The 27,926-nt window shown below is 41.1% G+C and overlaps 1 protein-coding gene across 3 annotated transcripts; it reads left to right on the top strand.

The window, feature by feature from the left end:
- Nucleotides 1-740: 740 nt before the first annotated feature.
- On the top strand, nucleotides 741-27,926 carry LOC140725920 (uncharacterized). 3 transcript variants are annotated; one of them, XM_073041852.1, is made up of 5 exons: nucleotides 741-822; nucleotides 22,336-22,445; nucleotides 22,660-22,699; nucleotides 25,165-25,346; nucleotides 25,573-27,926. In XM_073041852.1, exon 5 carries the CDS (start codon nucleotides 25,984-25,986, stop codon nucleotides 26,947-26,949), a length of 966 nt encoding a protein of 321 aa, XP_072897953.1. In that variant the 5' UTR covers nucleotides 741-822; nucleotides 22,336-22,445; nucleotides 22,660-22,699; nucleotides 25,165-25,346; nucleotides 25,573-25,983; the 3' UTR covers nucleotides 26,950-27,926. The 3 variants fall into 3 exon arrangements, with proteins under 3 accessions (XP_072897953.1, XP_072897952.1, XP_072897951.1); XM_073041851.1 differs by having other exon boundaries at nucleotides 22,660-22,703; nucleotides 25,577-27,926; XM_073041850.1 differs by having other exon boundaries at nucleotides 22,660-22,703.

Raw genomic sequence — 27,926 nt, 5'->3', positions numbered from 1 at the left:
TGATGGTAGAGATCTGTTCGGACGCAAAATTAAAACCGACCTAAATCCAACTTTATCATTGGCAAACTGACCTCAACCCTAGACTGAAACATTGGCGTGTCAGTCCATGACCTCCTCTATTGCCGCAGTGAGGCCACATTCAGGTGGAGGAGCAACACCTTATAATCTGCCTTGGTAGCCTCCAACCTGATGGCATAAACATTGATTTCTGGAACCTTAGAAAATTCCACCCCCCAACACTGTCCTTCACCATTCCCCATTCCCACTTCCCTCTCTCACCTTATCACCTTACCTGCCCATCACCTGCCTCTGGTGCTCCTTCTCCCTTCCCTATCTTCCATGGCCTTCTGTCCTTTCCTATCAGATTCCCCCTTCTCCAGCTCTTTTTCACCAATCGACTTCCCAGCTCTTTACTTCACCCCCTCACCTCTCCCAGTTTCACTTATCACCTACCACCTATTTCACCTATTTGATCCTCCCCTCCCCCCACCTTCTTACTTTAACTTCTCATCTTTTTTTCTTCAGTCCTGATGAAGGGTCTTGGCCTGAAACATTGACTGCTTATTTTTTTCCACAGATGCTGCCTGGATCGTTGGGTTTCTGCAGCCTTTTACGTGTGTTGCTTGGATTTCCAGCATCTGAACATTTTCTTATTTGTGACTGAGACATTTCATTATGTTCCATCAGATTTGGGTTGAGTAAGCAGGCTCTGTGCACTACACACTCACCTATGCTACGGAGTTTGCAGTTCCAGATGACCAGTTCAGTCAAGAAATCACTGAATGCCCTTAACACTGCCTCAGCAATGGCCATAAAGTTAAGGTAATTGAATAACTGGCAAAAAAGTGTTTATGTCTGCACTTTGTGAAATGCATGTTTGGTCTTCATGTGACCCAATAATAGTAATTACATTTTCAACTGGTTCTTTATGTCTACGATTTCTTTCCCTTCAATCTTAATTGCTAACATGGTTACTGCCTGAAAGTGCCTGTATGTAAATTTCACAGCCTCTTAATGTTGGGGGATAAGAATATAAAGTTGGAGATAATAATGTAAGAAGGTATGGTCCACTATGCCTGCTATATGATTCACTAAAAACTTGGCTGATCAGATCTTGGTCTCAGCTTCACTTTCCCTATAATCCCTGGCTTCTCTACAGACCAAAACTCTGTCCAACTCAAACTTGAATATGTTCAATGACTCGACTCTTATTTAATTAAGAAGTTCAGAGAAGGTTCTTTAGATTAACTGCTGAGATGAATGGAATATCTAATGAGGAGGTTTTGATGGTTGGCAATGCAAGGAACTGCAGATGTTGAGATCTGAAGTAGCAAACAAAATGCTCAAGGAACTCAGTGAATCAGGCAGCATATGTGGAAGGAAAATGGACAGTTGCCAATTTGAGTTGTGACTCTTCATGAGACTGTAAGACATTGGAGAAGAATTAGGAATGCTCCACCATTCCAGCATGGCTGATTTATTATTTCTCTCAACCTGACTCTCCTGCCTTCTCCCCATAACCTTTGATGCCCTGACTAATCAAGAACTTATCAATTTCCACTTTAAATATAGTTAATGACTTTGTCAGATAACGTAATTACATATTACGCAACCTCTGACATTGAATTGGGGTTTTGCTTTAAGAGGTGGTCTGACATGATGTTGTAATTATGTAAAGGGATTTTAGCGCCCTTTCGAGTTCAGTTTTTTGGTGTTCAATAAACGAGTTGCTATGGCTTTTCTGAAACATAAAATGCTTCACTTCATTTTATTTGCAAAAATCTACATTGGTGACCCTGATACTCCAGGACAATTCCAAAGTTATTGAGCATGTCAGCCAACACAGTTGCTTTGAAACTGCCAGAGTTTTAGGAGCAAAATGCCATCGCTGATTTTGAACAAGCAGAAGCTCAATCCGTGCTTCTAGAAATCTTCGCTGACAACACCAAATATTTCTATGTCGTAGTATCACTCAGCAAACTCTACGGCTGCGAGAGTTGTGAGTCTTCTGGAACACCCTCCTGAACACAAAGAATACCGTTCACTGAAAACTCATCTTTTACAGATATTTGGACTATCGGAGTCTGAGCACACCAAACAGTTGCTCTTTCTGCCTGGCCTCGGTGAAGGTAAGCCTTCGGAGCTAATGGACCACATGCTGGAAATCACCATCCTTGTTTTATTTTTAAAGAACTCATCATGCAGCAAATGCTTGATTAAGTTTATATAGCCCTCATTAATGCACCCAATATAGGGAACTTGCTAAAATGGCTGGTAGTCTACAATCAACTGGGCAGCGATGAATCATTTCTTCTGCTTTCTCTACCTCAATAAGCCAGGTCAGTAAGGGCCCGAACATAAGGACATTGCACCCATGAAGCAGACGATGTCGGGCCCTTGCTTTCCCCTTGCTCGCTTTGGTAGGAACACTAGGAAGTTCCGACTACCTTGCAGCTTTGACTGTGCTAGCACATCAGGTCATCAGAGGTCTGTAAACATCACGGGTTTCAACTCCCGGGGTCGTCCACTGTTCATTATAGTCACCCTTTCAGGGCAACGCTTCTTGTGTGATATGGGTGCTCAAGTGAGTGTGTTGCCAGCATTGGCTATTGGTGAGAAGGCAAAGAGCGATGAAACATTGCTGGAGGTCACCACCAGCAACAAGATCCAAACGTAAGTCACACGACAGATGACGGTCTGCTTCAGTGGGTGACATTCCATATGGGATTTTATCCTGGTTAAAGTGGCTAGACCTCTTCTCAGTACAGATTTCCTGTGTGCCTAACGCCTGTTGGTTGACCTTAAAAATTGCCAGTTTGTGGATGTCAAGGACTTTAAGTCATTATCCTGCTCACCCAGTAAGTTCCCCTCAATGACTCTGTCAAGCGCATGCTCCACTGCATGTGAGTTCATTCGACTGCTGGGCAAATTTCCAAATCTCACCAAGCCCTAAGTCCAATGGTGGTTGCCACCCTTGTGATAATTACTGACTCTTTAATGTGGTCACCACCCCTGATCACTACCCAGTCCCACACATCCACGACTTCTCAGCACGTTTAGCTGGAAAGTCAATTTTTTCCAAGTCAGTTTAGTTAGGGGGTACCATCAGGTGCTTGTATGCTTTGAGGACATTCCCAAAACAGCTGTGATAACCCATTTGGCCTCTTTGTGTTCCTGTGCAATCTGTTTGGGCTGAAAAATGCAGCACAGACTTTCCAATGGCTGATGGACTTTGCATGAAAAGACTGAGACTTTCTTTTTGTTTACCTGGATGACATACTTGTCAGCAGTGCATCTAAATCTGAGCATGTTTCCCATCTATGCACACTTTTCAAGTGCTTAAGCGAACATAGGTTGATTATTAACCCTGCTAAATGCCACTTCAGATTGCTAACCGTTGACTGTATCAGCCATCACATCTCCACAGAAGGTGCAAAACCCCTCCCCTCAAAAGTAGCCATGAATTAAAAACCCACACTACTAAAAAAACTACAGGAGCTTTTAGGCATGGTGAATTTCTATCACTGCTTCATTCCACGAGCTGCTGAATTTATGCTTCCCTTGTATAGTGTTTTCAAAGGCAATACCCCTAATCACGTGCTTGACTGGTAAGAAGACATGAGCAGGGCATTTGATGGTACCAAACGAGCTCTTTCTTATGTGGCCCTACAGGTGCACCCGCTCCCCAACACATCTATAGCCATTACTACTGATGCTTCAAACTGCGCTGTGGGTGCTGTGTACGAATAGTTGGTCAGAGGCATGCGGCAGCTGCTCGTTTCCTTCAGCCGCCAGCTCCGTCCCCCTGAGGGGAAGTACAGCACGTTTGACCCTGAGCTTCTCGGTCTCCATATGACTGTCTGTCATTTTCATTTTCTTTTAGAGGCTGGCCATTTCACGGTGTTCATTGACCACAAACCCCTCGTGCATGTGATGGCCAAAATATCAGACTCTTAGTCTGCACGGCAGCATCACTGGGCACAACTGATATACAACATAGCAAGGGGAAAAATAATGCCGTGGCTGATTGCCTCTCATGGCCGGCCGCTGAGGCCGTACACATAGGGTCGACACATCGGCATGACAGCCGACCAAGCTACTGACCCAGAGATCCAGCCTTACTGAACAGCCGTCAGGGGACTGCGTTTGGCTGACATTAAGTCTGGGGAAGCTGGGGTTTCCCTCATTTGTGATATCTCAACTAGTTGCCCTTGCCCCATTGTGCGTGCAAACCGGAGGCCGATTTTGACTCTGTACATGACCTCTCGCATCAGGGCCAGAAGGCCTCGCAGACACTGATTTGTGTGGCACGGCCTTTGAAAGGACGTGCGTGATTGGACTGCAACCTGTGTGGATTGCCAGTGGGCCAAAACTGTCATGTTCAGGCACCATTGGAACCTTTTGAGGTCCCTGAGCGATGGGTTGACCAAGTCAATGTGGACCTTGTTGGCCCTCTCCTCCCCTCCCGCGGTTTTACTCGCCTCTTTATCATGGTGTACCATACCACCTGGTGTTCAGGGGTCACCCCCTAGCATTGACGATGGCCGCAGACGTGGTTCAACATTCTTTAGCACCTGGGTTGCTCGGTTAGGCATCACATCTGATATTTCCCCTGATCATGTCCCCAATTCATATCAAACCTCTGGGCTGTGATGGCCCAGAACCTCAGTGTTAGGCTACATCACACCACGGCGTATCACCTACAGTCTAGTGGCCAATGGGAGTGTTTTCAGTGCTCCTTAAAGGCTGCTCTGAGGGCTTCCCTGACTGATGAGTGTTGGCATGCTCATGTCCTGTGGTTCCTGTTAGTGCTCAAAACAGCTTCGAAAGAGGACCTGCAGTCATCCGTAGTTGAGTTCATATATGGACACCCCTTACGAGTGCCATGTGATTTAATTCCTAACACCATGACCACCTGGTCGGCCTCTCAACAGGTTCCACTCTTCCCAGTAAATTCAATTCCATTTCACCTATTCCTACCTCCCATCATGGTGCACAGCACTCTTGGCTTATTTACATCCTGCCTCATTTGTTTTTTAGGTTTTTAAAAGTTTCCCAATCCTCTAACTTCCCACTCATTTTTGCTCTATTGTGCACCCTCTTTTTTGCTTTTATGTTGGCTTTGACTTCTCTTGTTGGCCACAGTTGCTTCCTCCTCCCTTTGGAATACTTTTTCATATCTAGGATGTGTATATCCTATGCCTTCCAAATAGCCCCCAGGTACTCCAGCCATTGATGCTCTACTGTAGTCCCTGCTAGTGTTCCCTTGCAATCAACTTTGGTCAGCTCCTTCCTTATACCTCTCCAATTTTCTTTATTCTACTCTAATACTGACATATCTGACTTTATTTTCATTTTCAATCTGCAGGGTGAATTTTATCATATTATGATCACTGCTTCCCAAGGGTTCCATTATCTATGGCTTCCTAACCAAACTTGATTGATTCACGCAACACACAAACCAGAATTGCCTTTCCCATTGTGGGCTCAACTACAAGCTGCTCTAGAAAGCCTTCTTATAGGCATTCTACACATTTCCTTTCTGGGGATCCAGCACTACCTGATTTTCCCAATCTAACTACGTATTAAAATCCCTCATAACTATCACACATTGCCCTTTTCACATGCCTTTTCTATCTCCCATTATAATTTGTATCCCACATCCTAGCTGCTGTTTGAGGCCTGTATACAACTGTTATCAGGGTCTTTTTACTCTTGCAGTTTCTTAACTTTACCCACATGGATTCTACATCTTCTGATCCTATGCCACCTCTTTCTAAGGATTTGATTTCATTTTTACCAATAGAGCCAAGCCAACCCCTTTGCCTATCTGCCTGTCCTTTCAATACAATATGCATCCTCGGATGTTGAGCTCCCAACTCTGATCTTCTTTCAGCCACAACTCAGTGATGCCACTGTGCCAATTTTTAATTGAGCTTGAAGATCATCTACCTTATTCTGTATACTGCATGCATTCAAATATAACACATTCAGTCCTCTATAAAACATCATTTTTGAGTTTTCTCCCATGTCAACCCATTCCACTGACTACAATTTTGCCCTGTCATCTACCTGTCCTCCCTCACAGTCTCATTACACACATCTACTTGTATATCAACTGCCCCATACTCAGCCACATCATTCCGGTTCCCATCCTCGTGCCAAATTAGTTTAAACCCGACCCAACAGTTCTTGATGCTTGAGGGTCCATTAATCCAAAGAATTCCAACTATCCCTATTTATGAGAGGAAAAAATTCTACTCATCAGCATCTTAAATGACAGCCCCTTATTCTGAAACTATACCACCTAGTTTTAGATTGTCAGCATATAGCTCTCAGAATTTTTATATATATATCTCAATAAAATCACTTTTATTCTTATAAATTCCAATAAATGAGGGGCTTAACATGTTCCAAATTTCCTCATGACATTTCCTTCATCCTAATAAATTTCTCTAATAAATCTCCTCTGAAATTCCTAAAATGAGGAGAGCAAAATTTTGTGAGCCTTCTGTACTCTCTCTCCATTCAAACAATATTTTAATTTTACTATTCTTGTTTCCAAGGTAGTTTTATGCTGCAATTCTTCACATTAAATTTTATCTGCCATATGCTGCCACTTGCTTAACCAGTCTTTGCAGGTTTACTGTGTCTTTTTCACAGCTTATTTTCAAACTACCCTCTGTATCATCCACAAATTTTGTTACGATCAATAATACAGATGTTAAATACTTAAAACCCCAATACTTTTCTCTACAGCGGAGAAGAGATATTATGTTAATTAACAGGATTAAAGACTGATGATCCCTGCAAAACTAAAATCGTCTTTTAAGGCCTACATCCTGGGCCTTTAAAGAACTAGCTGCAGACACAGATGCTGGATTAGGCCTATGCTTCCAAAGTTTGCTACATACCGTAAGAGTCCCAGTGGTTTGTAAAATTGCAGATCTAACAGACATTAGGCTAAATAGCTTGTAGTTTCCCTCCTTACTTAAATGCAGAAAGTAAGAAGTTATCAGCTTGTTAGCCTGATACCTAAATCCATTATTGAGGAAACAAAGGCTCAACATTACAAAAAATAAAAGAGAAACTGTAATTGAGAAATTTATTAGCTCCTTGAGGGTGTAGTAAGTAGTCTGGATGAAGAGGAACCAATGAATGTTGCACATTTATATTTTCGGAAGACATTTTAAGAAGAGGAAGTGGCCATTGTGTGAGTGAGCTAATGTTGGAGAGGAAAGGTGTAAGCTGTAGGTAGATTTTGTTTTATTATGTATTCTTTATTTCTTTCTTACTGCATATTTAGAGCAGTGGGGATGCCAGACAGGATACTGGATTTCTCCTCATGCCGGATGTGGGAAGGCAGGGAGACCTCCAGTGTCCCTGACAAATGAGAATTACATCCAGCTGCAGCTTGTAACAGTCTGTGTTAAGGAATTGGAGCTGGAACTGGATGAACTCCAGATCATTTGGGAGACTGAGGGGTTGATTATCAGGACATACAGGGAGGTGGTTACACCCAAGGTTCTGGACACAGGTAATTGGGTGAGTGTTGGGGTGGGGGAAGGGGATAGACAGCCAATGCAGAGTACACCTGAGGTTGTTCCACTTAACAGCAGGTATACTACTTTGGATACTGTTGTGGGAGATGGCCTAGCAGAGGAAAGCCACAGCAGTTAGGTCTCTGGCACTGAGTCTGTCCCTGTGTCTCAGAGTGGAAGAAAGGAGAATAGGTGAGCTGTAGTGATTGGGGAACAGAAAGGAAGTTCTGTGGAGAAGAATAAGATTCCTGGATGGTTTGTTGGCTCCTGGATGCCACCGTCAGGGGTATCTCAGATTGAGTCCACAGCATTCTTAAGTGGGAGGGTGAGCATCCAGAGGTTGTGGTCAATGTTGGTACCAATGACATGGGTAGGATGGATGATGAGTTACTGCAAGGTGGAGTTTAGGAAGAGAGGTGCTAGGTTAAAGGACAAGACCCCCCAGGAATGTGACCTCAGGACTGCTATCTGTGTCAAGTGCTAGTGAGTCTAGAAAAAGGAAGATTGTACAGTCTAATAAGTGGCTAAGGAGTTGGTGCAGGAGGGAGGGCTTAGATTTTTGGATCATTCAGGGAAGGTGGGAGCTCTATAGAAGTTTGCACCTGAACTGGAGAGGGACTAATATCCCACTGGGAAAGTTTGCTACATGTGGAGGTTTAAACTAGCATTGCAGTGGGATGGGATCCAGAGTGCCAGAACAGATAATGGAGTGGTTGTGGAGAAAGATGTTGTTAAGCCTATATAAAAGGTCAGAAATCAAAAGGTTGTGCATTGTGGGACTAATGTTTTGATCTGCGTATATTTCAATACAAGGACTAGTACAGGAAAGGTGGATGATATTATGGCATGGCTCAGCATGTGGAATTTCGACATTGTAGCCATTAGTGAGACTTGGTTGCAGGAGGGGCAGGACTGGCTGCTCAATATTCTGATGACTTCTTCTCTGTAGGCTGCCTCGTTATTATTTGAGATTAGGCCAATCAACATAGAATCATCAGCAAATTTAATTAGCAGCTTGGAGCTGTGGGTGGTCACACAGTCATGGGTATACAGCGAGTAAAGGAGGGGGCAAAAGAAATGAACGCGAACACTTAAGAAGGAAATCAGGAGGGCTAAAAAAAGACATGAGGCTGCACTAGCAGACAGAGTTAATTAGAATCCTAAGGGCTTCTACAGATGTATTGAGACAAAAGGATTGCAAGGGACAAAATTGCTCTTTTGGAACGTCAGACTGGTAATCTATTCATGAGCTGAAAGCGATGAGGGAGACCTGAAGTAGGTTTTTTTTACATCTGTATTTACTCTGCAGATGGATGCAGAGTCTATAGATATGAGGAAATGTAGCATCAAGGTCATGGACCATATACAGATTACAGAGGAGGAGGTATTTACTGTTTTGAGGCAAATTAGGGTGGATAAATCCACAGGGCCTGACAGGGTCTCCCCTCAGGCTCTGTGAGAGGCTAGTGGAGAAATTGTAAGGACCTTAGCAGAGAAATGTAAAACATCCTTAGCCATGGGTGAGGTCCCGGAGAATTGGAAAATAGTTAGTATTTTTTCCAATTTTAAGAAAGGCTCTAAGACTAAACCAGGTAATTGTAGGTCTCTTAGCCTGACATTAGTAGTGGGAAAGTTATTGGAAATTATTCCAAGGAACTGGATATATGAGTGTTTAGATAGGCAGAGACTGATTAAGGATAGTCAAAATGGTTTTGTGTATGGTAAGTCATGTCTAACCAATCTTATAAAGTTTTTTGAGCAAGTTACCAGGAAAGCTGATGAAGGCAAAGTAGTGGATGTTGTCTATATGGACTTTGGAGGGGCCTTTGATAAGGCCCCGCATTGGAGGTTGGTCAAGAATGTTCAGTGTCTTAGCACTGCATTCAAGATGACATGGTAAATTGGATTAGACATTGCCTTCAAGGAAGAAGCCAGAGAGTGGTTGTAGGTGGTTGCCTCTCTGACTGGAGATCTGTGACTAGTAGTGTCCCTCAAGGATCGGTGCAGGGTCCTTTGTTGTTTGTCATCAATATAAATGATCTGAATGATAATGTGATAAACTGGATCACCAAATTTGTGGATGAGACCAAGACTGGGGGTGTCGTGGGCAGTGAGGAAGACTACCAAAGCTTGCAGCAGGATCTAGACCAGCTGTAAAATGGCAAATGGAATTTAAAGCAGACTAGTCTGAGGTATTGCAATTTTGGAGGATCAACCAGGTCTTCCCAAACCATATGGGTCTCTTACACGGTGAGAGGTAGGGCACTGAGGAGTATGGTAGAACAGAGGGATCTTGGAATACAGATCCATAATCCCTAATAAGTGGCATCACAGTTGTAAAGACTATAACAAATCTTTTGGCATATTGCCCTTCATAAATCAATGTATTGAGTATAGGAGTTGGGCATAAGACATCGGTGACGCCTAATTTGAAGCATTGTGTGCACTTTTCGTCACCTACCTACAGGAAAGATGCAAATAAGATTGAAAGCATGCAGAGAAATTACAAAAGTATTCCCAGTCTTGAGGACCTAAGTTATAGGGAAAGATTGAATGGTTTAGGACGTTATTCCATTGAACATAGAAGATTATGGGAGATTTGATAGAGGTGTACAAAATTATGATGTATAGATAGTGTAACTGCAAGCAATTTTTTTTCTGTTGAGGCTGGGTGAGATTACAACTCGAGGTAATGGGTTAAGGGTGAAAGGTGAAATGTTTAAAGGGAACATGAGGTGGAAATTCTTCACTCAGTGAGTTGCAAGAGTGTGAAATGAGTTGCCTGTGCAAGTGGTGGAAACAGGACTGATTTAAACATTTAAGAGAAATTTGGATTGATATTTGGATAAGAGGGATATGGAAGGCTATGGTCCAGGTGCAGGTCGATGGTACTATGCGGATTAATGGATTTGTACAGACTCGATGGGCTGAAGGGCCTGTCTCAGAGTTGTAGTGTTCTATGACTCTATATATGGTTATTCGGTAAGGGAAGAAGTCTTGATATCAGGGTTATGTATTACCTTGAATGAAGGTCTCTTTATTCAGATTAGCTCACTGTCATTTGCACCAAAGTGCAATAGAATTCCTTGCTCGTGTAAAGCTCACAGTGTAAACAATATATATGGTTCTAATATATGTAACAATGAGCATAGAACAACTGAATGGTTCAAAGACAGTACTGCCATCTGTAGTGTGAGGCCTCCATCGATCAGAGTTGACCATGGGCTCTGATCCTAGGATCCAACAGATCCTAGTTGTCTAGATTTGCAAGCCTGGGCTGTATGAAATGGAGAGTGAGCACTTGCCCATGTAGCAAGCTCCCCCTCTCCAAGCATCTGATGAACCCAAAGGAATGGCAGAGACTGATACAGTTTGGTACCAGCAGTGTCGCAGGAATTGCCAGTCAACATTGAACTCAATGTAGGACTGCTCTAGATTTTTCCCTTGGGGTTTACTCCTAAAGCCTTCCCCATGAGTGGGTATAGCTGCAAGGCAGTGAAGGTTTGAGATCAGAGTTTTCCTTCTCCTAGATGAGCTACCATCTACGACTGACAAGCCCATCTGCCCGAAGCAACCGATATTAAGGTGCCAGTAATCTGCTTTTGCCCCTTCTCTTGTCAGTAGAAACGGTTCCATTGTGCTCAGTAGCTAAGCCACACATGAAGGCTAGGAGCTGGACGTGGTTGTCAGAGGCTATTTGAGGTGCACGCCACTGGAAGCATTTAATAGGTAGTGGTGCTTGTTCCCATTACCACCCCAGCTATAACAACCTTAAAGAACCATCTGAAGTAGTACAAAAAGCAATACTAAAGTGGCAATAATGGTATAACTAAGAGAAATAGAACTAAAGAACCTCCACTCAATATTCTACTGTGAACAGAGATACAAAGTTTCTGCCATTTCCCCTATTTTTCATCAATAGTTCTCTATTCTCATCTAATAATGGACCAATACTTGTCTTAAAGCTTTAAGCAATGACTGTTAGGATGGGAACAGCTTCTTCCCCAAGCCATGAGATGCCTGAACACCCTGCCACCACCCACATCTGATCATGTATGAAGCTCCAGTAGTGTTATACTGTTTACTTTTTAAACTCATGTTGTAAATGAAGCTAATTATTTGTTAATTTATTTGCGGTAATATTACCTTATCTGTTTTGTATCGCAATTTATATGTACTGCATTGTGCTCCGCAATCCGGAGGAAAGTTATCTCATTTGGTGGTCTATATGATTGAATGACAATTAACTTGAACTTGAACTTTGTTGTTCCCTTTACTTCTTCACTTTTCTTTTATCCTAGTCATTCAGACTCTCATCTATGACTACCCTTTCCCTCTTTCTCACCTGTGTAATTTGTTTGTGAATTTAAATTATTGAATCACATAAGCCCATCATCTGTACTGTTCTAAAGAAGATCTGATTTTACAAATCTTTCTTCAGATTTCTTTCCTTTTTCTTGTGGAGCAGTATCCTGTTTAATCTACATTATTCTCTCTCTGAAACCTCAATAGCCTGGAGTCAAATCCTGCACATAATACTCTGACTGAGCTCTTCAAGAGGCTCTGGATAGACTTCTCTTGATTTTTATATGTCACTTTTCTTGAGATTAGAATTAACATTGTGTTAGCTTTTATTTATAGTTTCACTGACCTGAAGCATATTTTTAATGTCCATCCAACCTATGTCCCCATATCCTGTTCCTATGGCACTGAGAACATGATAACTTGTATCTGTTTTCATTTTACTTATTTAGAGATACAGCAAAGAATAGGTCCTTCCGGACCCTCGAGCAGCACCACTCACCAATTTAACCCTAGTCTAATCACAGGACAATTTAAAATGATCAATTAACATACTAATTGGTACATCTTTGGACAGTGGGAAGAGACTTGAGCACCCAGAGGAAACACGCACACATAGAGGACAGACATACAAACTTGTTTACAAAGGACGCTGGAATTGAAATCTGAACACCCCGATATCCCAGGCTGTAGCAGCATCACGCTAACTGCTATGCTACCATGGCGCCCCAATTTTTTTTAAATTTAGAGGTACAGCACTGTAGCGGGTCCTTCTGGCCCAATGAGCCCACATGGTCCATTTACACTCATGTGATCAATTAACCTTCTAATCCATACGTCTTTGGAATGTGGGAGGAAACCGGAGCACCTGGAGGAAACCCTCACGTTTATAGAGAGAATGTACAAACTCCTTACAGGCAGTGGCGGGAATTGAACCCAGGTCACTGGAGCTGTAATAGCATTACAGTAACCATTATGCTATCATGCTGCCAAAATGCACTACTTCACACCAGTCGACATTGAATATCGTCGGCTAAATTTTAGGCCATTTTGCAATATCATCAACGTCAATTTATATCTTCAGCTGGTCTTCCCAAGAAATAACTATAAATTCCATTTTGATTGCTCCTTCCAATATTCACATCATATCCTCTAGCTTTACATATATGAAAGAGGAAAAAGAGGAGTAAATGTGTAAACTCGGAAAAGATAAATTGATTATTATGTCAGGAAGATCTAGCTCTTTATCTCAGCCACAGAAGGTTAAATGGAAGAGGCCCTAGCTGAATCTTTTTTTTACATTAATGTCTCTGACCAACAACTCTGAAAACTGACCTACCCTTTATATTTTCCATCCAATTATTTAATCCATCCTTCCATCTTCCTCTTAATTCCATCTTCCTTATTTAGTATTTTTCTTATTGTACTCTTTTATTAAAGGATTTTCTGATGCACATTTACCATATCTATCTCATTTTCTTGATCTGATGTATTTGCCATCCTATGAAAGTTTTCTGATGTTTGTCAAGTATAACCAAGTAAACTGGACCTCTTCACAGATGTAACTGATAGTACAAATTAAGGTCAGGATGGACATGAGGTCAGCGGTAGAAAAGTCCGGATTTCTCAAAAAGTGAATGAGTACTTGTGATGGGAAGGTGAAACCTTGAAAGGATTTGAAGATGTGGAGCAAATTTTATATTGGAGTTGTTGGGGTCTGTGAGACAGTATAAATCAATAGACATGAAAGTGATGGATGAGTGGATCTAACTGTGGGTTGGGTTATTGATAGTGGTATTTTAAAGGGTCTGAATCTTGACGGGGAAAATGGGAGGCTAGCCAGTAGAATGTTGGAATTAGAAGGTACCAAAGGTTAGAACAATAGTAAAGAATTACAATCAAGAACCAGTTCTGTCTTCAATATATACGTTAGACAACCAGGACAAGTGCTGAAATTGGTGTATCTCTTCTGGCACAGGAGTAGTTACTAAATTTTTAAGATATAGTATCTGGGCTCCTGGAGTTTACAAACATGCCAATGTTAAAGACATCCAGGAAATGGTGGACATTAACACTTTAAAATACAGTTAATGTAACTAAACAAATAGATCATGAAATATCTACAGCTGGAAGGGGTATGTTATAACTCACTGCCTGGCCAAAAACCTCCGCAGGTCATTATATCTGAATGTTTTGAGCAGTTACTGGATTTTTTATTTTACACTACCAAAGGTTCTTTCTATAACTTTCCCATTCTTTGTAAGTGAATAAACTTCCTGATATGATTTAATTCATCTTTTACTGGTTGAAATTGTGTCTCGATTCACAAATTGGTTTGAAAAAATGTCTGGTCTTGCCAGTGCTGCACCATCTAAGTCCCATAAATATCATTGACATTGTAGCATTTTGAGCATGCACCTAGATATAAATTGATTCAGAGACCTGGAATATTTTTGGAAAATTGCTGAATCAAGTGCAATTTATTGCAGGTTATTTGACCTATGCTGTCCCTACTTACACCATATTATTCAGTATTATGGATGAGATTATGCAATTGCCATTTTAAATAGCATTTGAGCATTAAATTGACAACATTAATAGAGATGCCCCACTAAAATGCTGACACTGAATATACTGCATTCTCTCTACTAAAATCATCAACAGTACATTTATCTATCCAATCAAGTACAAGCTGTGATAATCCAAATTAATTAGCTTAATGAACCAGAAATTATTCTCTTGATCTTTATAAATGGATCCAGTGATATTAACATTGGCAGTAATACTTGTAGAATATAAGACTCAAAAAAACCCTCAAGGAAATCATGTTAGGATCCTAAAGTGCTGTGCTGACTCATTAAAAAGCTATTTTTGGGAATAAGCCAAATGGGTGAAGCCAAGACCTGGAAGGCCTGCCTTGGAATAAATCCATCAATTTGGTAAATGCAGTTTCTCACATTAAGAACTGGGATGATGACAAAAAATATTTTTAACTGGCTTTATTGATCTAATATTCCTCATAGATGACTTAAAGCTATAAATGGCAAAGGACACAGCTTTCAGCTACAAAATGGTGCAATCTCATGCAAGATTTCAGGGAACGTGAGATAAGTAATGCCTGAAGTTGTGCAATTTACTTCAGTTGTCAAGATATCTAAACGGGGGATTAGGAAACTGTGGTAAAGACTGCAGTACTGATGTTATGAGTATGGGTACATGTATCTGAACATTCATAAATATATGGAAAATAAAATTAATTATTATCATGGAAAGAGAGGATCTTGGCTTTTCTTTACAATGACATTGAATTTAAAAGTAAAATTTGAGGTGAAACAGCAAATTAGGCAAAGCTGGAATACGACACGTAATCTGATTTTGAATGCATGACGGAGGGCTTGAAGGTTCACTTGGATGATATCAGTTCAAAGTTCAAAGTAAATTTATTATCCAAGTATGTATATGTCACTATACCCATGACTGTATTGCAACTCACAGCTCCAAGCGGCTAATTAAATTTGCCAACAACACTACATTGATTGGTCTTATCTCAAACAGTAATGAGGTGGCCTACAGGGAAGATGTCATCTCTCTGACACAGTGGTGTCAAGAAAATAACCTCTCCCTCAATGTCGCAAAAAGAAAGGAGCTGGTAGTGGATTACAGGAGGAATGGAGTTGGGTTAACCCCTATTGACATCATGGACATCACGTGGTCTGTACACTCCAGCTGTGTGGTGAGAAAGGCACAACAGCACCTCTTTCACCTCAGAGGGTTGAGGAAGTTTGGTGTGGTCCCCTAAATCCTAAGAAATTTGTATAGGGGCACAATTGAGAACATCCTGACTGGCTGCATCACAGCCTGGTAAGGGAACTGTACCTCCCTTAATCACAGGACTCTGCAGAGAGTGGTGTGGGCAGCCCAGCACATCTGTAGTTGTGAACTTCCCATAATTCAGGACATTTATAAGGACAGGTGTGCAAAAAGGGCCTGTAGGATCATTGGGGACCCAAGTCACCCCAACCACAATCCATTCCAGCTGCTGGCATCCGGGAAGCTGTACCGCAGCATAAAAGCCAGGACCAACAGGCTCCGGGACAGCTTCTTCCACCAGGCCATCAGACTGATGAACTCACGCTTATCTGAGTATACTCTATATTACATTGACTGTTCTATTTATTATAAATTATTATAAATTACTATGATTGCACATGGCACATTTAGATGGAGATGTACCGTAAAGATTTTTACTCCTTATGTGTGCGAAGGATATAAGAAATAAAGTCACAATTCAATTCAAATCAATTCAATACTGCCCTGAGATTCATTTTCCCCACAGGCATTCACAGTAGGACAAATAATTACAATGGACTCAGTGAAAAACTACACACAAATACTGACAAATATCCAATGTTTGTGCAAATACAAGAAAAAAAGGGATAATAAATAAATAAATAAATAATCCTGAGAACGTGAGTTGTAAGGCCCTTGGGAGTGAGTCCATACGTTGAGAGTTGAGGTGAGTGAAATTATCCATGCTAGTTCAGGAGCCTGGCGCTTGTAAGGTAATAGCTGCTCCTGAACCTGGTGGGTGTGGGACCAAAGGTTCCTGTATCTCTTTTCTGATTGGCAGCTGCCAGCAGTGAACATAGAAGGTGAGGGGCCAATGATGATGGATGCTCTTTTCCTGTGGCAACACTCCTTGTAGATGTGCTCTATAGTGGGGAGGGCTTTTCCTGGGATGGACTGGTGTGTCCACCACTTCTGTAGGCTTTTCCATTCAAAAGTATTGGTGTTTCCATACCAGGCTATGTGCAATGAGCTTGGTTACTCTCAACTGTGCACCTACGGAAGCTTGTCAAAGTTTTAGATAACATGACAAATCTGTGCAAACTTCTAAGAAGATATCAGGGATAAAAGTGTGCAATTCAATAAGGAACTTGAACAATGTGAAAGAAGGAGTAGAACAGACTTACTTAGAATTCTGAAAAGATTTTAAAAGAAAAAAATTTATTATACCAGACAGCATCAGAAGCAATGAAGTGCCCCTGATTTATCAGTCCAATTTAAATGGTGTGCTTTGTTATGTTCACACTATCTTCTTCATTTAAATCTTCTTTTTAGATAAGGGCTTTACATCAGAATATTTTAATGAGGAAAAGTTGTCTGCAATATCTATTGCTTTGTGAATTAGTAAAATGGGAACAAAATGTACAGTTGTAACTGGTGCCATATATTATCACACAGAGTCATACAATAATCGAGGATAGAAAGTGGCCACTTTCTATGGTATCTTTGTACATTTTTGGCTATGGTATCTTTGTTAGCTCTTTGAAGGAACCATACAATTCATTTCGCACCTTGTTTTATCCTTTCATGCAGAGTTTTTTTTCCATGGCATTTGAACATCTAATCAACTACACTTTCTGTCAGTATGTTTCAGAGCATAAAATCTCACCATTTATAGAATTAAAAACTCCGTATCTTCCATCTAGTTAATTTGGCAATAATGGTAAATCAGTGCTCTCTAGTTACTGGACTTACTTGACCTGAAAACCATTTCTCCCATTCCATATAATTCATGCTTTCTATTAAATGATAGCAGACTATATATTGTCAATATCCAATGGCCAAGCACTAGGCTTGTCTTCATGCTCTGTAATCTTTGAGCGATACCATATACTGTATCATCAATGAACTACTTCCAAAAGGATGACTACCTGGAATTTTTCATCAGCCAGCAGTGTTCCAATTACTGAAATAATCTCCTTCTTGTTGATTTTAGCTTTGTGTGATAAAATTCCAGAGCTCCCAAGTAAAGCAGGCAGAAGCAGAGATTTGGTCCAATCAGTGAAGATTTAAAAGGAATATATTGGCGCAAATTCAAAACATGTGTAACACCCATCGATAAGGGAACTGTGCCAATCAATCAATTTCCATTAATTATCCTCACACGTGAAAGCAAAAAAAACCTTACAAAACCAATGTGAGACATTTCTTTCTATATTTTTGCTCATCTTAAAATGCAATAAAATTCAGAAATTCATGATTACTATATTTATCCTATGTGCCCTTCTGTGCTTTTCACATTAGCTGTACTGAAGAGAGGTGCAAAGAGCATTTTGGTGACAATTTGCTCTGGGGCAGCTAACACTGTAGCAAGAATCTTTGCAAAAGAAGTAAAAAGCCTGGTTAAATCTTGTAGTGAACATGTGGTAGAAGTGGGTGGTGGTGATGGCGGTGGCAGTGGGGGTGGGGTGGAGATGTCAGGTGGGGAGGGTGTGGTTAAGAAAAGAGTTGGTATGAGGTTTTTTGTTTTCCTGCTTGTTGACTCTGTTTGATGGAATACTTTTATATAACGCATTCTTTGACTAGAATATGATTTTAAATTGAAATTAGATAAACATTTGAATAAAATTTTTTGAAAACAATAGGTAATTATGATGAGAATGTACTGTTGCTTCAGGACTAGGCAAAATGATATAAATGAATCTTTCTCCAGAAAGCTAGTTTAATTTGCCCATATGGAACTTTGTGGGTTGATATGACAGACACAGTTTTTGTAGTCTATCCTACAATAGAAAAATGCTGCAGATATTGGGAATCTGCAGTCCCTCCTTTTGGTCCTCCAGGACAAAAATAAATTTTGTACCAGGGAAGGCCAATCTTAAGGAGGGTCTATTCAAATAGGACAGCAGAAATGGCCTGTGTTGGAATCCCACCCCCCACTCAATTGTTTTCTGTGCATCTACATCTACCCTATCATTCCTAATTGCTACCTACAAAATGCTAAGCAGAGAGATTGTTCCAGAAATTTGAACAATAGTCTTCAGAAATTTGGCTTCATTCATACGTCCATTGGCTCTTTTTCTGCTGGCAGATTGCAGCTTCACCCTTTCATTCTCTGGTAGCTAAAACTCTCTCTTTCCAGATGTACCAGAAGGGTAAGCGCATCAGGCTCACAGGCCCTCTCATCGATGTACAGGGAGGGGTTGGGGGTGGTCTGTATTTGAATGATTGCAAGGGCCTCTCCCCAGAAGCAACGCTGCTGAACTGTCCAGTCAAATGCTGACCCAACTGCTGAAAGGGGCCAGATTATTAGTGTTCACTCCCCATTCACGTGACTGCTTTCAGATGCGATGTGCAATTTTTCTCAGTTTGCCTTGCTATCAAAGTCGTGGAACCTGCTGTCTCTGCTTTAACTAAAGTCCCTTCCCATATGTTTTCCCTAATATCTTTTCTATTCCCTGCTATTCAACTGATCATCTACCATCAGCAACCAGCCTTTATTACAGAGTATTGTTAGCATCACACTTGAGCACGCTCTCGCTGTCTTTTGCCTTCACGTTTGCTGTGAGTGTGTTTCCACCAGCTGTGGTCAGGTCTGGTGTGGCCAGCTGGTGTTCATCTCTTAGGTTCTCTGTAATTACACAGTTACTGGGTACACTTGATCCCCCGCTCTGCCTGTGGGAGCAACAAGAAGGTGAGTTATATGGTTTAACCTGAGTCCAGTGTTTCCACTGGCTGCCTTGCTGAGTCTGCACACAGACCACAAATGTCACTTGTTGAAAGTACCCTCTGTGGTCCTGTCCATGTGGGAGCAAACTCTGCCCTGTCAGGCAGAACCTTCACCATGACTTGGTCACCTGGTTGTGGGAGAACAACCTCCTTTCCCTCCATTTCTCTCTGATCAGCTGTGCTGCTATTGTTTAGCTTGGTTAAGGGAGTCGCATTGCTCACTCCATCAGTAACCGGTAGGGACTGAGACTCAGCATATAGTTCGGGGTTGCTCACAATCTCATGAGGTCTCCTGATAATACACCAATCCATGCCTCTCCCATCTCAGCTATAGCTTTGGCTAAGGCATTCCTAATTGCTCAGTTCATCCTTTCTACCATTGAATTGAATTGACTTTATTTCTTACATCCTTCACATACATGAGGAGTAAAAATCTTTACATTATGTCTCTGTCTCATTGTGTTATATGCCAATTATGGTAACTTGTAATAAATAGTATGTACAGGAAGATATACAACAGAACAGTCAATATAGCTTAGAAATACAATTGTGTCAGTGTAAATTAATCAGTCTGACAGTCTGATGGAAGAAGCTGTCCCGGAGCCTGTTGGTCCTGGCTTTAACGCTGCGGTACCATTTCCCAGATGTTAGCAGCTGGAACAGTTTGTGGTTGGGGTGACTTGGGCCCCCAATGATCCTTTCACACACCTGTTGCTGTAAATGTCCTGAATAGTGGGAAGTTCACATCTACAGATGCGCTGGGCTGTCCACACCACTCTCTGAAGAATCTGTGAGTGAGGGAAGCACAGTTCCCATACCAGGCAGTGATATAGCCAGTCAGGATGCTCTCAATTGTGCCCTTGTAGAAAGTCCTTAGGATCTGGGGACTCATGCCAAACTTTGTCAATCGTCTGAGTGGAAAGAGACACTGTTGTGCTTTTTTCACCACATAGCCAGTATGTACAGACCAAGTGAAGTCCTCGATGATGTATAGCAAGGAATTTGAAGCTATTCACCCTCTCAACCCCAGATCCATTGATGTCAATAGGGGCTAGCCTGTCTCTATTCCTCCTGTAGTCCACAACCAGCTCCTTTTTTTTTGCGACATTGAGGGAGAGGTTGTTTTCTTGACACCACTGTGTCAGACTTCTTTTCTGTAGGCTGCTTTGTTATTATTTGAGATAAGGCCAATCAATGTAGTATCATCAGCAAATTTTTAGCAGATTGCAACTGTGGTGGTGACACAGTCATGGGTAGTAGTAGGCCTCCGTTAGTCTAGATAGACCATGGATTTGCACCTTGGAAAGTTTCCAGGGCGCAAGCCTGGGTAGGGTTTTTTTTAATTGGAAGACCGGCAGTTGCTCAAGCTGTAAGTCTCCCCTCTCCATGCCACCAATGTTGTCCAAGGAAAGGGCATTAGGACCCAAACAGCTTGGCACTGGTGTTGTCGCAGTGCAATGTGTGGTTAAGTGCCTTGCTCAAGGACACATACTCAGCCTTAGCCAAGGCTCGAACTAGCAACCTACAGATAACTAGACGAACACCTTAACCACTTGGCCATGTGCCAACACATTGTCATGGGTATACAAGGAGTAAAGGAAGGAACTTAGTACACAGTCCTGAGGGGCACCTGTGTTGAAGGTCAGAAGGGAAGAGGTGAGGGAGTCCACTTTTACCACCTGCTGGTGATTTGACAGGAAGTCCAGGATCCAGCTGCACAAGGCAGAGTGAAGGCCAAGGTCTCTGAGCTTCTTGTCGAGCCTGGAGGGAATTATGGTGTTGAATGCTGAACTGTAGTCCAAGAACAGCATTCTCACATAAGCATCCCTCTTCTCTAGGTGTGTAAGGACAATGTGTAGAGCTGTGGCTATTGTGTCATCTATTGATCGGTTGTTTCGGTAGGTGAATTGTCTTGGGGTCCAGTGTGGGTGGTAGCAAGCTGCAGATGTAGTCCTTAACCAGCCTCCCAAAGCTTTTGCTTATTATTGAGGTGAGTGCGACAGGATGCCGGTCATTCAGACATGTTACCTTGGTCTTTTCAGGTACAGGGACAATGGTGGATGTTTTGAAGCAGGAGGGCACTCTACACTGGGAGAGGGAGAGATTAAAAATGTCTGTAAACACACCTGCCGTTTGTGCCGCGCACATCCTGAGTACTTGCCCTGGGATGCCGTCCGGTCCCGTAGCCTTGCGACTGTCCACCCGTTGGAAACTGTGTACTTCAGCCTCAGAGATGACCAAGGTGCAGGTCGCATCGGCGGCTCTCCTTGGGGGCTCTGTGTTGGCGACATTGAACTGAGTGTAAAAAACTCTGAATTCTGAGGGTGGTAGGGTATGTGGAACCGTTGTTGAATTCCTCACAGTCGGCATGTTTCCTTTATCACTTTCCCTGTGAAATGTGCTCCCTGATCTGTCCACCTGGACTCGGGTTCCCCACCTTGGGAGGGTTTTCTGAGCTAGAATCCATGTAGTGTGTTGTCCCTTGTTGGGAAGACCTCTACCTACTGGATGAAGTGATCCATAATTACTAGGCTGTAGCTTTTCCTCCTGCATTTTGGCAGGGGCCCCGTGAAATCCATCTGGATGTTTTCCCAGGGTCCCCTTGGCCAAGGCTGGTTTGCCAGCTGTAGCTTTTTGCCCTTACCAGGGTTTTGCTAGGCACAAATGATACAATGGGGGCAGAATTTCTCAACCTCCCTGCTCATCCCTTGCCACCACCAGTCCTGCCGGAGGGACGTGATCATGCTCTGCCTTCCTTGATGCATCACCCCATAACATAACTTCAGTGTATCTGCCTAATAAATTCTCGGGCCACCACGACTCCTTCCTCCCCATGTGTCCAGCTCCCATCTGGTCCCTCCTTTGACCCTTTCTTCTCCATTTATCCTTCTCTTCTGCCTCCACCTCTTCATAGTTTCCTGAACGGGCTTCTGTTGTTTCTTTATGCATACTTTGATAATTTTATTTTCTGTTTCAGCCCTGGACTCACCTATTGGTTGCTACAATCTTGCCTAGCAGTTCATATTTTCCTCATGTTTCTTGGATGTGGTGGCTTGCCAGCACTGAACTTTTATATCCTGTGGCAATGTAAGTGACTCAGATTTTTGCCTTTCATCGTCTCTTTCTGTCACTTAATCCCTCCAACCCTCCACTACCTCCCTTTGTCCTTCTCACTCTTGTCCTGTTCTACACTTCCTAAATGCAGTACCTCCTGCAATCCCTCCTACTAGTTTAGAAGAATGATCATTAAATGTAGATTCCTGGTGCTCATTTCTAACATCTTCTGTGGGGTTTTTTTCAGGGGCTCATGCAGGAAAGATATTCAGTGAACTCTAATCCAGGTTGGTAAGTGCAAACCACTGTGTTTCTTCAATTTTATTTCAAGCTTGGAGGCATGACAGAGACATTGCTAGTTTTGATACAGTACTATATAACACTTGTTAGTGCTATATAGATAGTTAAATGCAGATAATAACCCAGTTCAATTATTTTGTCTGTGTCTAAGCTATTATTAAGGAAACTTGAAAGCAAAGATGTCACATATCAAAATACTTAACTACTGAAATTTCTTGGCATTTTCATGTCTATCTATTGATCCCATCTCAATAGCATAACTTGATTTATTATATAGATTCATGCTTTAGGCTATTAAGCATTATGCAAAATTTTTCTGCAATTATAATGGTTAGCATAGTATAAAATTGAGCCCAATTTTTTAAAGCAATAAACAACATAATTTTTTCTAGTATATTGTGATTTTTGAACAATTTTATTTTCTGGAACCTCATTGAGAGCTGGCTGTTGAAATATTTGCCCTCACTTTTGTGTGTTACACTCAAGTATACAGTTACAGCTCTGTATTGATCTTAATAGAACTGGATTTCAGAAAATTATAATGCATAGCCACTATTACACAAGGTCATTCAGTGCAAACAACCAATAGTAAATTTTTATGTTAGTATAACTCACATTAAAAAGCTCAAAGCTTTGAAGTTTCATTGTAGCAAATTCTGAAAGATACTTCGATTTTGACTTTGGGTAATAGTATAAAACAGATTACACCTGATTGTATTCCTGTTAAATATTTCTATTCCCACAAACCAAATGTTTGGGGTAGCCATTTCATGGGTGCCAAATATACACTCAGTGGCCACTTTATTAGGTGCATCTGTATACCTGTTCATTAATGCAACTATTAATGCCAATCGTGTGGCAGCAACTCAATGCACAAAAACATACAGACATGGTCTAGAGTTTCATCTATTGTTCAGGGAAGAAATGTAATCTAAGTGATTTTGACTGTGAAATGATTGTTGGTGCCAGATGGGGTGGTTTGAGTATCTCAGAAACTGCTGATCTCCTGGGATTTTCACACATAACAGTCTCTAGAGTTTACAGAGGATGTGGTGATAAACAAAATAACATCCAGTCAGTGGCAGTTCTGTGGGTGACAACGTCTTAATGAGAGAGGTCAGAGGAGAATGGCCAGAATGGTACAAGCTCACAAGAAAGGGACAGTAACTGAAATAACCATTGGTACAAAAGTGGTGTGCAAAAGAGCATCTCTGAATGAAGAGCATATTGAACCTTGAGGTGGATGGGTTACAGCAACAGAAGACCACACTCAGTTCCAGTCCTGTGCCCAGTAAAGTGGCCACTGAGTGTATATTCCTATCGTTCTCTTTTCCAGTTCACATAATGTCCATATTATCCCTGCATGATTAAATGGTTGGTACTTTTGATTTTCATACTCAAAATTCACATGAATTCAATGATTTTTGGAGCCTAACACTGTAATAATTGAAAGGGATTCATAAAGTATCAGAGTTTTTAATTGCACTTGGAGTTTTCTAATAGATATCTTAATACTTTTTTGATTTTGTCTACCATGAACAATCCTTCCAGCTCTGCGACTGATATTTAAAACATGTCCAGTCTGATAAGAGCAATGTCTTTGTTCTGTGCCTGCTGTAAGAATCTAGTAAGAAATTTAGTCAGATCATCTTTGTTCCCAAGGGGCTCCAGCTCCACAGATTAGTTCTAAATAATTATTCCTATTCTGAATGATCATTGCTACAACTGGGCTCTTTTCCAACATGTATTTTTGACTGGAATGCAGCATTCATTTTTTGTTCCTGTGCCTTTATTCTCTGAAGTATATAAAATAGCATTTCTAGGTTTATAAATTAACTACCATTTGTAATAAAACACTGCATAAGATGCCCTTTGTATTCTCCAGCCATGTCAAAATATAGAGAATAACACAATGACACTCAATGGCTACAGGTTGACCTGCCTAGTCTAGTTTATGCACTAAAAAAATTACTCATGGGGTTAACTGGGAATAATGAAGACCTATATCTCAAGCAGGAAGTTTTTCTGGCTTGATATTGGATATTAGATCAGGCTACATTTCAGGTTTCCTGGTGATTGCTTGAAACAGGCATTTACCCCTTTGTTACGTAAGTGAGGGGCCCAGTACATGAGCTCAGGTTATTTTTGAATCTATGGTGCATAGAGTGGTGATATCACGTGTAGGAATGTGATTGGAGAGAGTTCTGAGCATGCGCAGAAATGATAGAAAGATCTGGAAGCATGGTTCTGTAAGACATGTGTGGTTGTTGCTGTTAAATAAATGTTCTATTTCTTCCAGAATATGGTTCTTTATTAGAAACCCACGGTATGTATTAATATAAAGAACACAACATGGTGTCAGAAGTCAGTCTGGAATAATAATATGTTACCTAACATGGGAGAATCAAAGATAATCCAAAAGAGTTCCAACTGTTTTGGTGTTTGTTGACAGTTTTGCAAATGGAAGGGCTGCAACCTCCACAGACACTTCAATTGTCTGGGAATGTAGCTGAGAACTGGAGAAAATTTAAGCAACGTTTTGAACCGTATTTATCGGTGACTGAAGCGGATCGAAAACCGGAAAAAACAGAAGCTGCGCTTCTACCCCACGTTAAAGGTGACAACGCAATTGAGGTATATAATCATTTTATTTTTGAAAATAGAGATAATTTAAATCTAAAATCGATAATAGACAAATTTGAAGCATTTTGTATACTAAAGCGTAACATGACGTATGAGCAATACAAATTTTTTACGTGCACGCAGAGAGCTGGTGAAACTATTGATCAATATGTTACTGAATTGATACACTGGAGTAAAACATGTGAGTTTGGAGAACTGACAGACTCTTTCATTAAAGACAGAATTGTTTGTGGCATTCTGGATAATGGTCTGAGAGGAAGACTCTTAAGAGAACAAGACGTAGACTTGGAAAAAGCTTTGATGCTCTGCAAAGCTTTGGAAACCATGACGTCACAGGCTAAAGAACTTTTCATTGAGAACTGCAACATAGACGCTGTGAGGAATTGCGAACATATTAGAAAAAATAATAAAACAACAACAAAAACGACAGAGAGCAAGACGTCATCTGAAAGGAAAAAGCTATGTGATCACTGTGGACGGCAGCATCGGCCAAAACAGTGTCCAGCGTATGGGAAAATGTGCAATGACTGTGGTGAGAGTGATAATTTTTCACGCTGTTGCAGAAGCAGAAAGAAAATGAAACAAGTAAATGCAGTGCTTGAAAATGAACTTGAGGAGTTCTATATAGATGTGCTTTGTGAAAACAATCGAAATTAAGAATGACTGGACTATTCCATTGCAAGTGAACCAAAACAATATTCTGTTTAAACTTGATACTGGAACACAAGTAAATGTTCTTGCAGAATCTGAGTTTACTGTATTAAAGCCAAGAACAAAGTTACATCAGACAAATATAAAAGTGACTGGGTATTCAGGTGCAGACATTCCAGTTAAAGGAACATGTGTGGCAAAAGTATCACACAAAAATATGGTGCACATGCTTTCATTTGTGGAGGTGCCAAGGAATGTACAGTCAATATTGGGTTTATCTGCCTGTGAGAGACTGAATTTGGTGAAAAGAGTATTAGTCCTGGATAGTGACACAGAGTCAGAATACAGTGACTTGATGAAAGAGTATGAGGACTTGTTCAAAGGGCTTGGATGTCTTCCAGGAGAGCACATGATTAAAATTGACAACACAGTGCCACTCGTAGTACATCCATGTCGAAAAGTACTTTTTGCATTATGTGATCAACTGAAAACAGAGCTTGACAGAATGGAACAGCTAGAAGTCATAAAGAAAGCTCCCGGACCCATCCCTTTGTTACTGGCATCTGACAAAGCATTGTCACCAAAACCAGGAGTTGCAGTTTTGCCCTCTGGAAGTAACACACATGCATTAATGGGCCATGCATTCCATCGCAATCTCACCTCTGCAGGAGGACAGAGGCCAAACTTGCCGGTACAGTACAACACTGACCTGAAGTCAAAGAGTGACAAGAATCAGAATCCAATTGAAGAAGTGAAAGCACAAGTGAAAGAATTGAGAAGTTTTATTGAAATGATGAAGTCTCAGCATAAAAAAGAGATTACACAGTTAATGAATGAATTAGATGAAGAAAAAAAGATTCGTATTTCATTACAAATGGAAGTGGAAGGAATTAAGAAAGCTACAGTACTTGAAGAAGTACAACCCAGATCATACATGGTTTAAATAGAAGAAGCAGCAGTGTTAAGAAGAAATCGCAAAGACCTCAAGAAAGAGCCAACTTCAGAGTTTCAGTTAACTGATGCAGATCAGACAAATCATGGAAATAACAATGAAACACAAGATCTGTGTGAACCACTTAGAAGGTCTACTTGTGTTCGTAAACTCCCAGAGAGAATGATAGAGACATGTTAAATTATGCATTTGTTCTGGTCAATGTTGCTAATTGTTTTTCCTTTTAAGGAAAGAAAGATATGGTGATATCACATGTAAAAATGTCATTGGAGAGAGTTCTGAGCATATGCAGAAATGGTAAAAAGATCTGGAAGCATGGCACTGTTAGACATGTGTGGTTGTTGCTGTTAAATAAAAGTTCTATTTCTTCCACTATATGGATCTTTATTAGAAACTCACGGTATGTATTAATATAAAGAACACAACATATAGTCAACCAGAAGCTGTGAATATCTCTCCCTGAATTCTGAAGGTTATGTTGTGACAGCCAGTCAAAGAGAAGTTCTCTAAACCAAAAATAGAGAAGGAAAGCATTTCAAATGGAACAATATAAACAACTCTATATTCTATTGCATAACTTTATTTACTTGCAGAGTTTAAGGTTTCATTGGTGCACACAGTGCATGGCAGAATTGACTGAAACTGGTTCTCTATAGGTGGTTGTACAGAAGAAGAAGCACCCCAGGGAAGCTGAAGGATACATTATCTAGATTGCAACCACTTTCAGTGAGACTTGAAAGGACTGCCTCCTGCTGTGCAAGTTTCAGTCTTAAGCCAGGCTGCAATTCAGATTGATGGTGTCTTTGTGAATTTAGATTGAAATGTAACCCTATTGGGAAACATAGTGGATGCTAAAAGTTTGTGCCTGAGCTCTTATTAATGTATCTCTGATTTCAAAAAGAAACTTGCTGAGTCCATGGTCTCTATCTGAACGGACTACAATGCCTGCTTGACATGGGTCTAGTGAG

The sequence above is a fragment of the Hemitrygon akajei genome, chromosome 4 (assembly GCF_048418815.1).
Source record: "Hemitrygon akajei chromosome 4, sHemAka1.3, whole genome shotgun sequence".
Classification (NCBI taxonomy): Eukaryota; Metazoa; Chordata; class Chondrichthyes; order Myliobatiformes; family Dasyatidae; genus Hemitrygon; species Hemitrygon akajei.
This window is presented reverse-complemented; position numbering and strand designations above follow the sequence as displayed.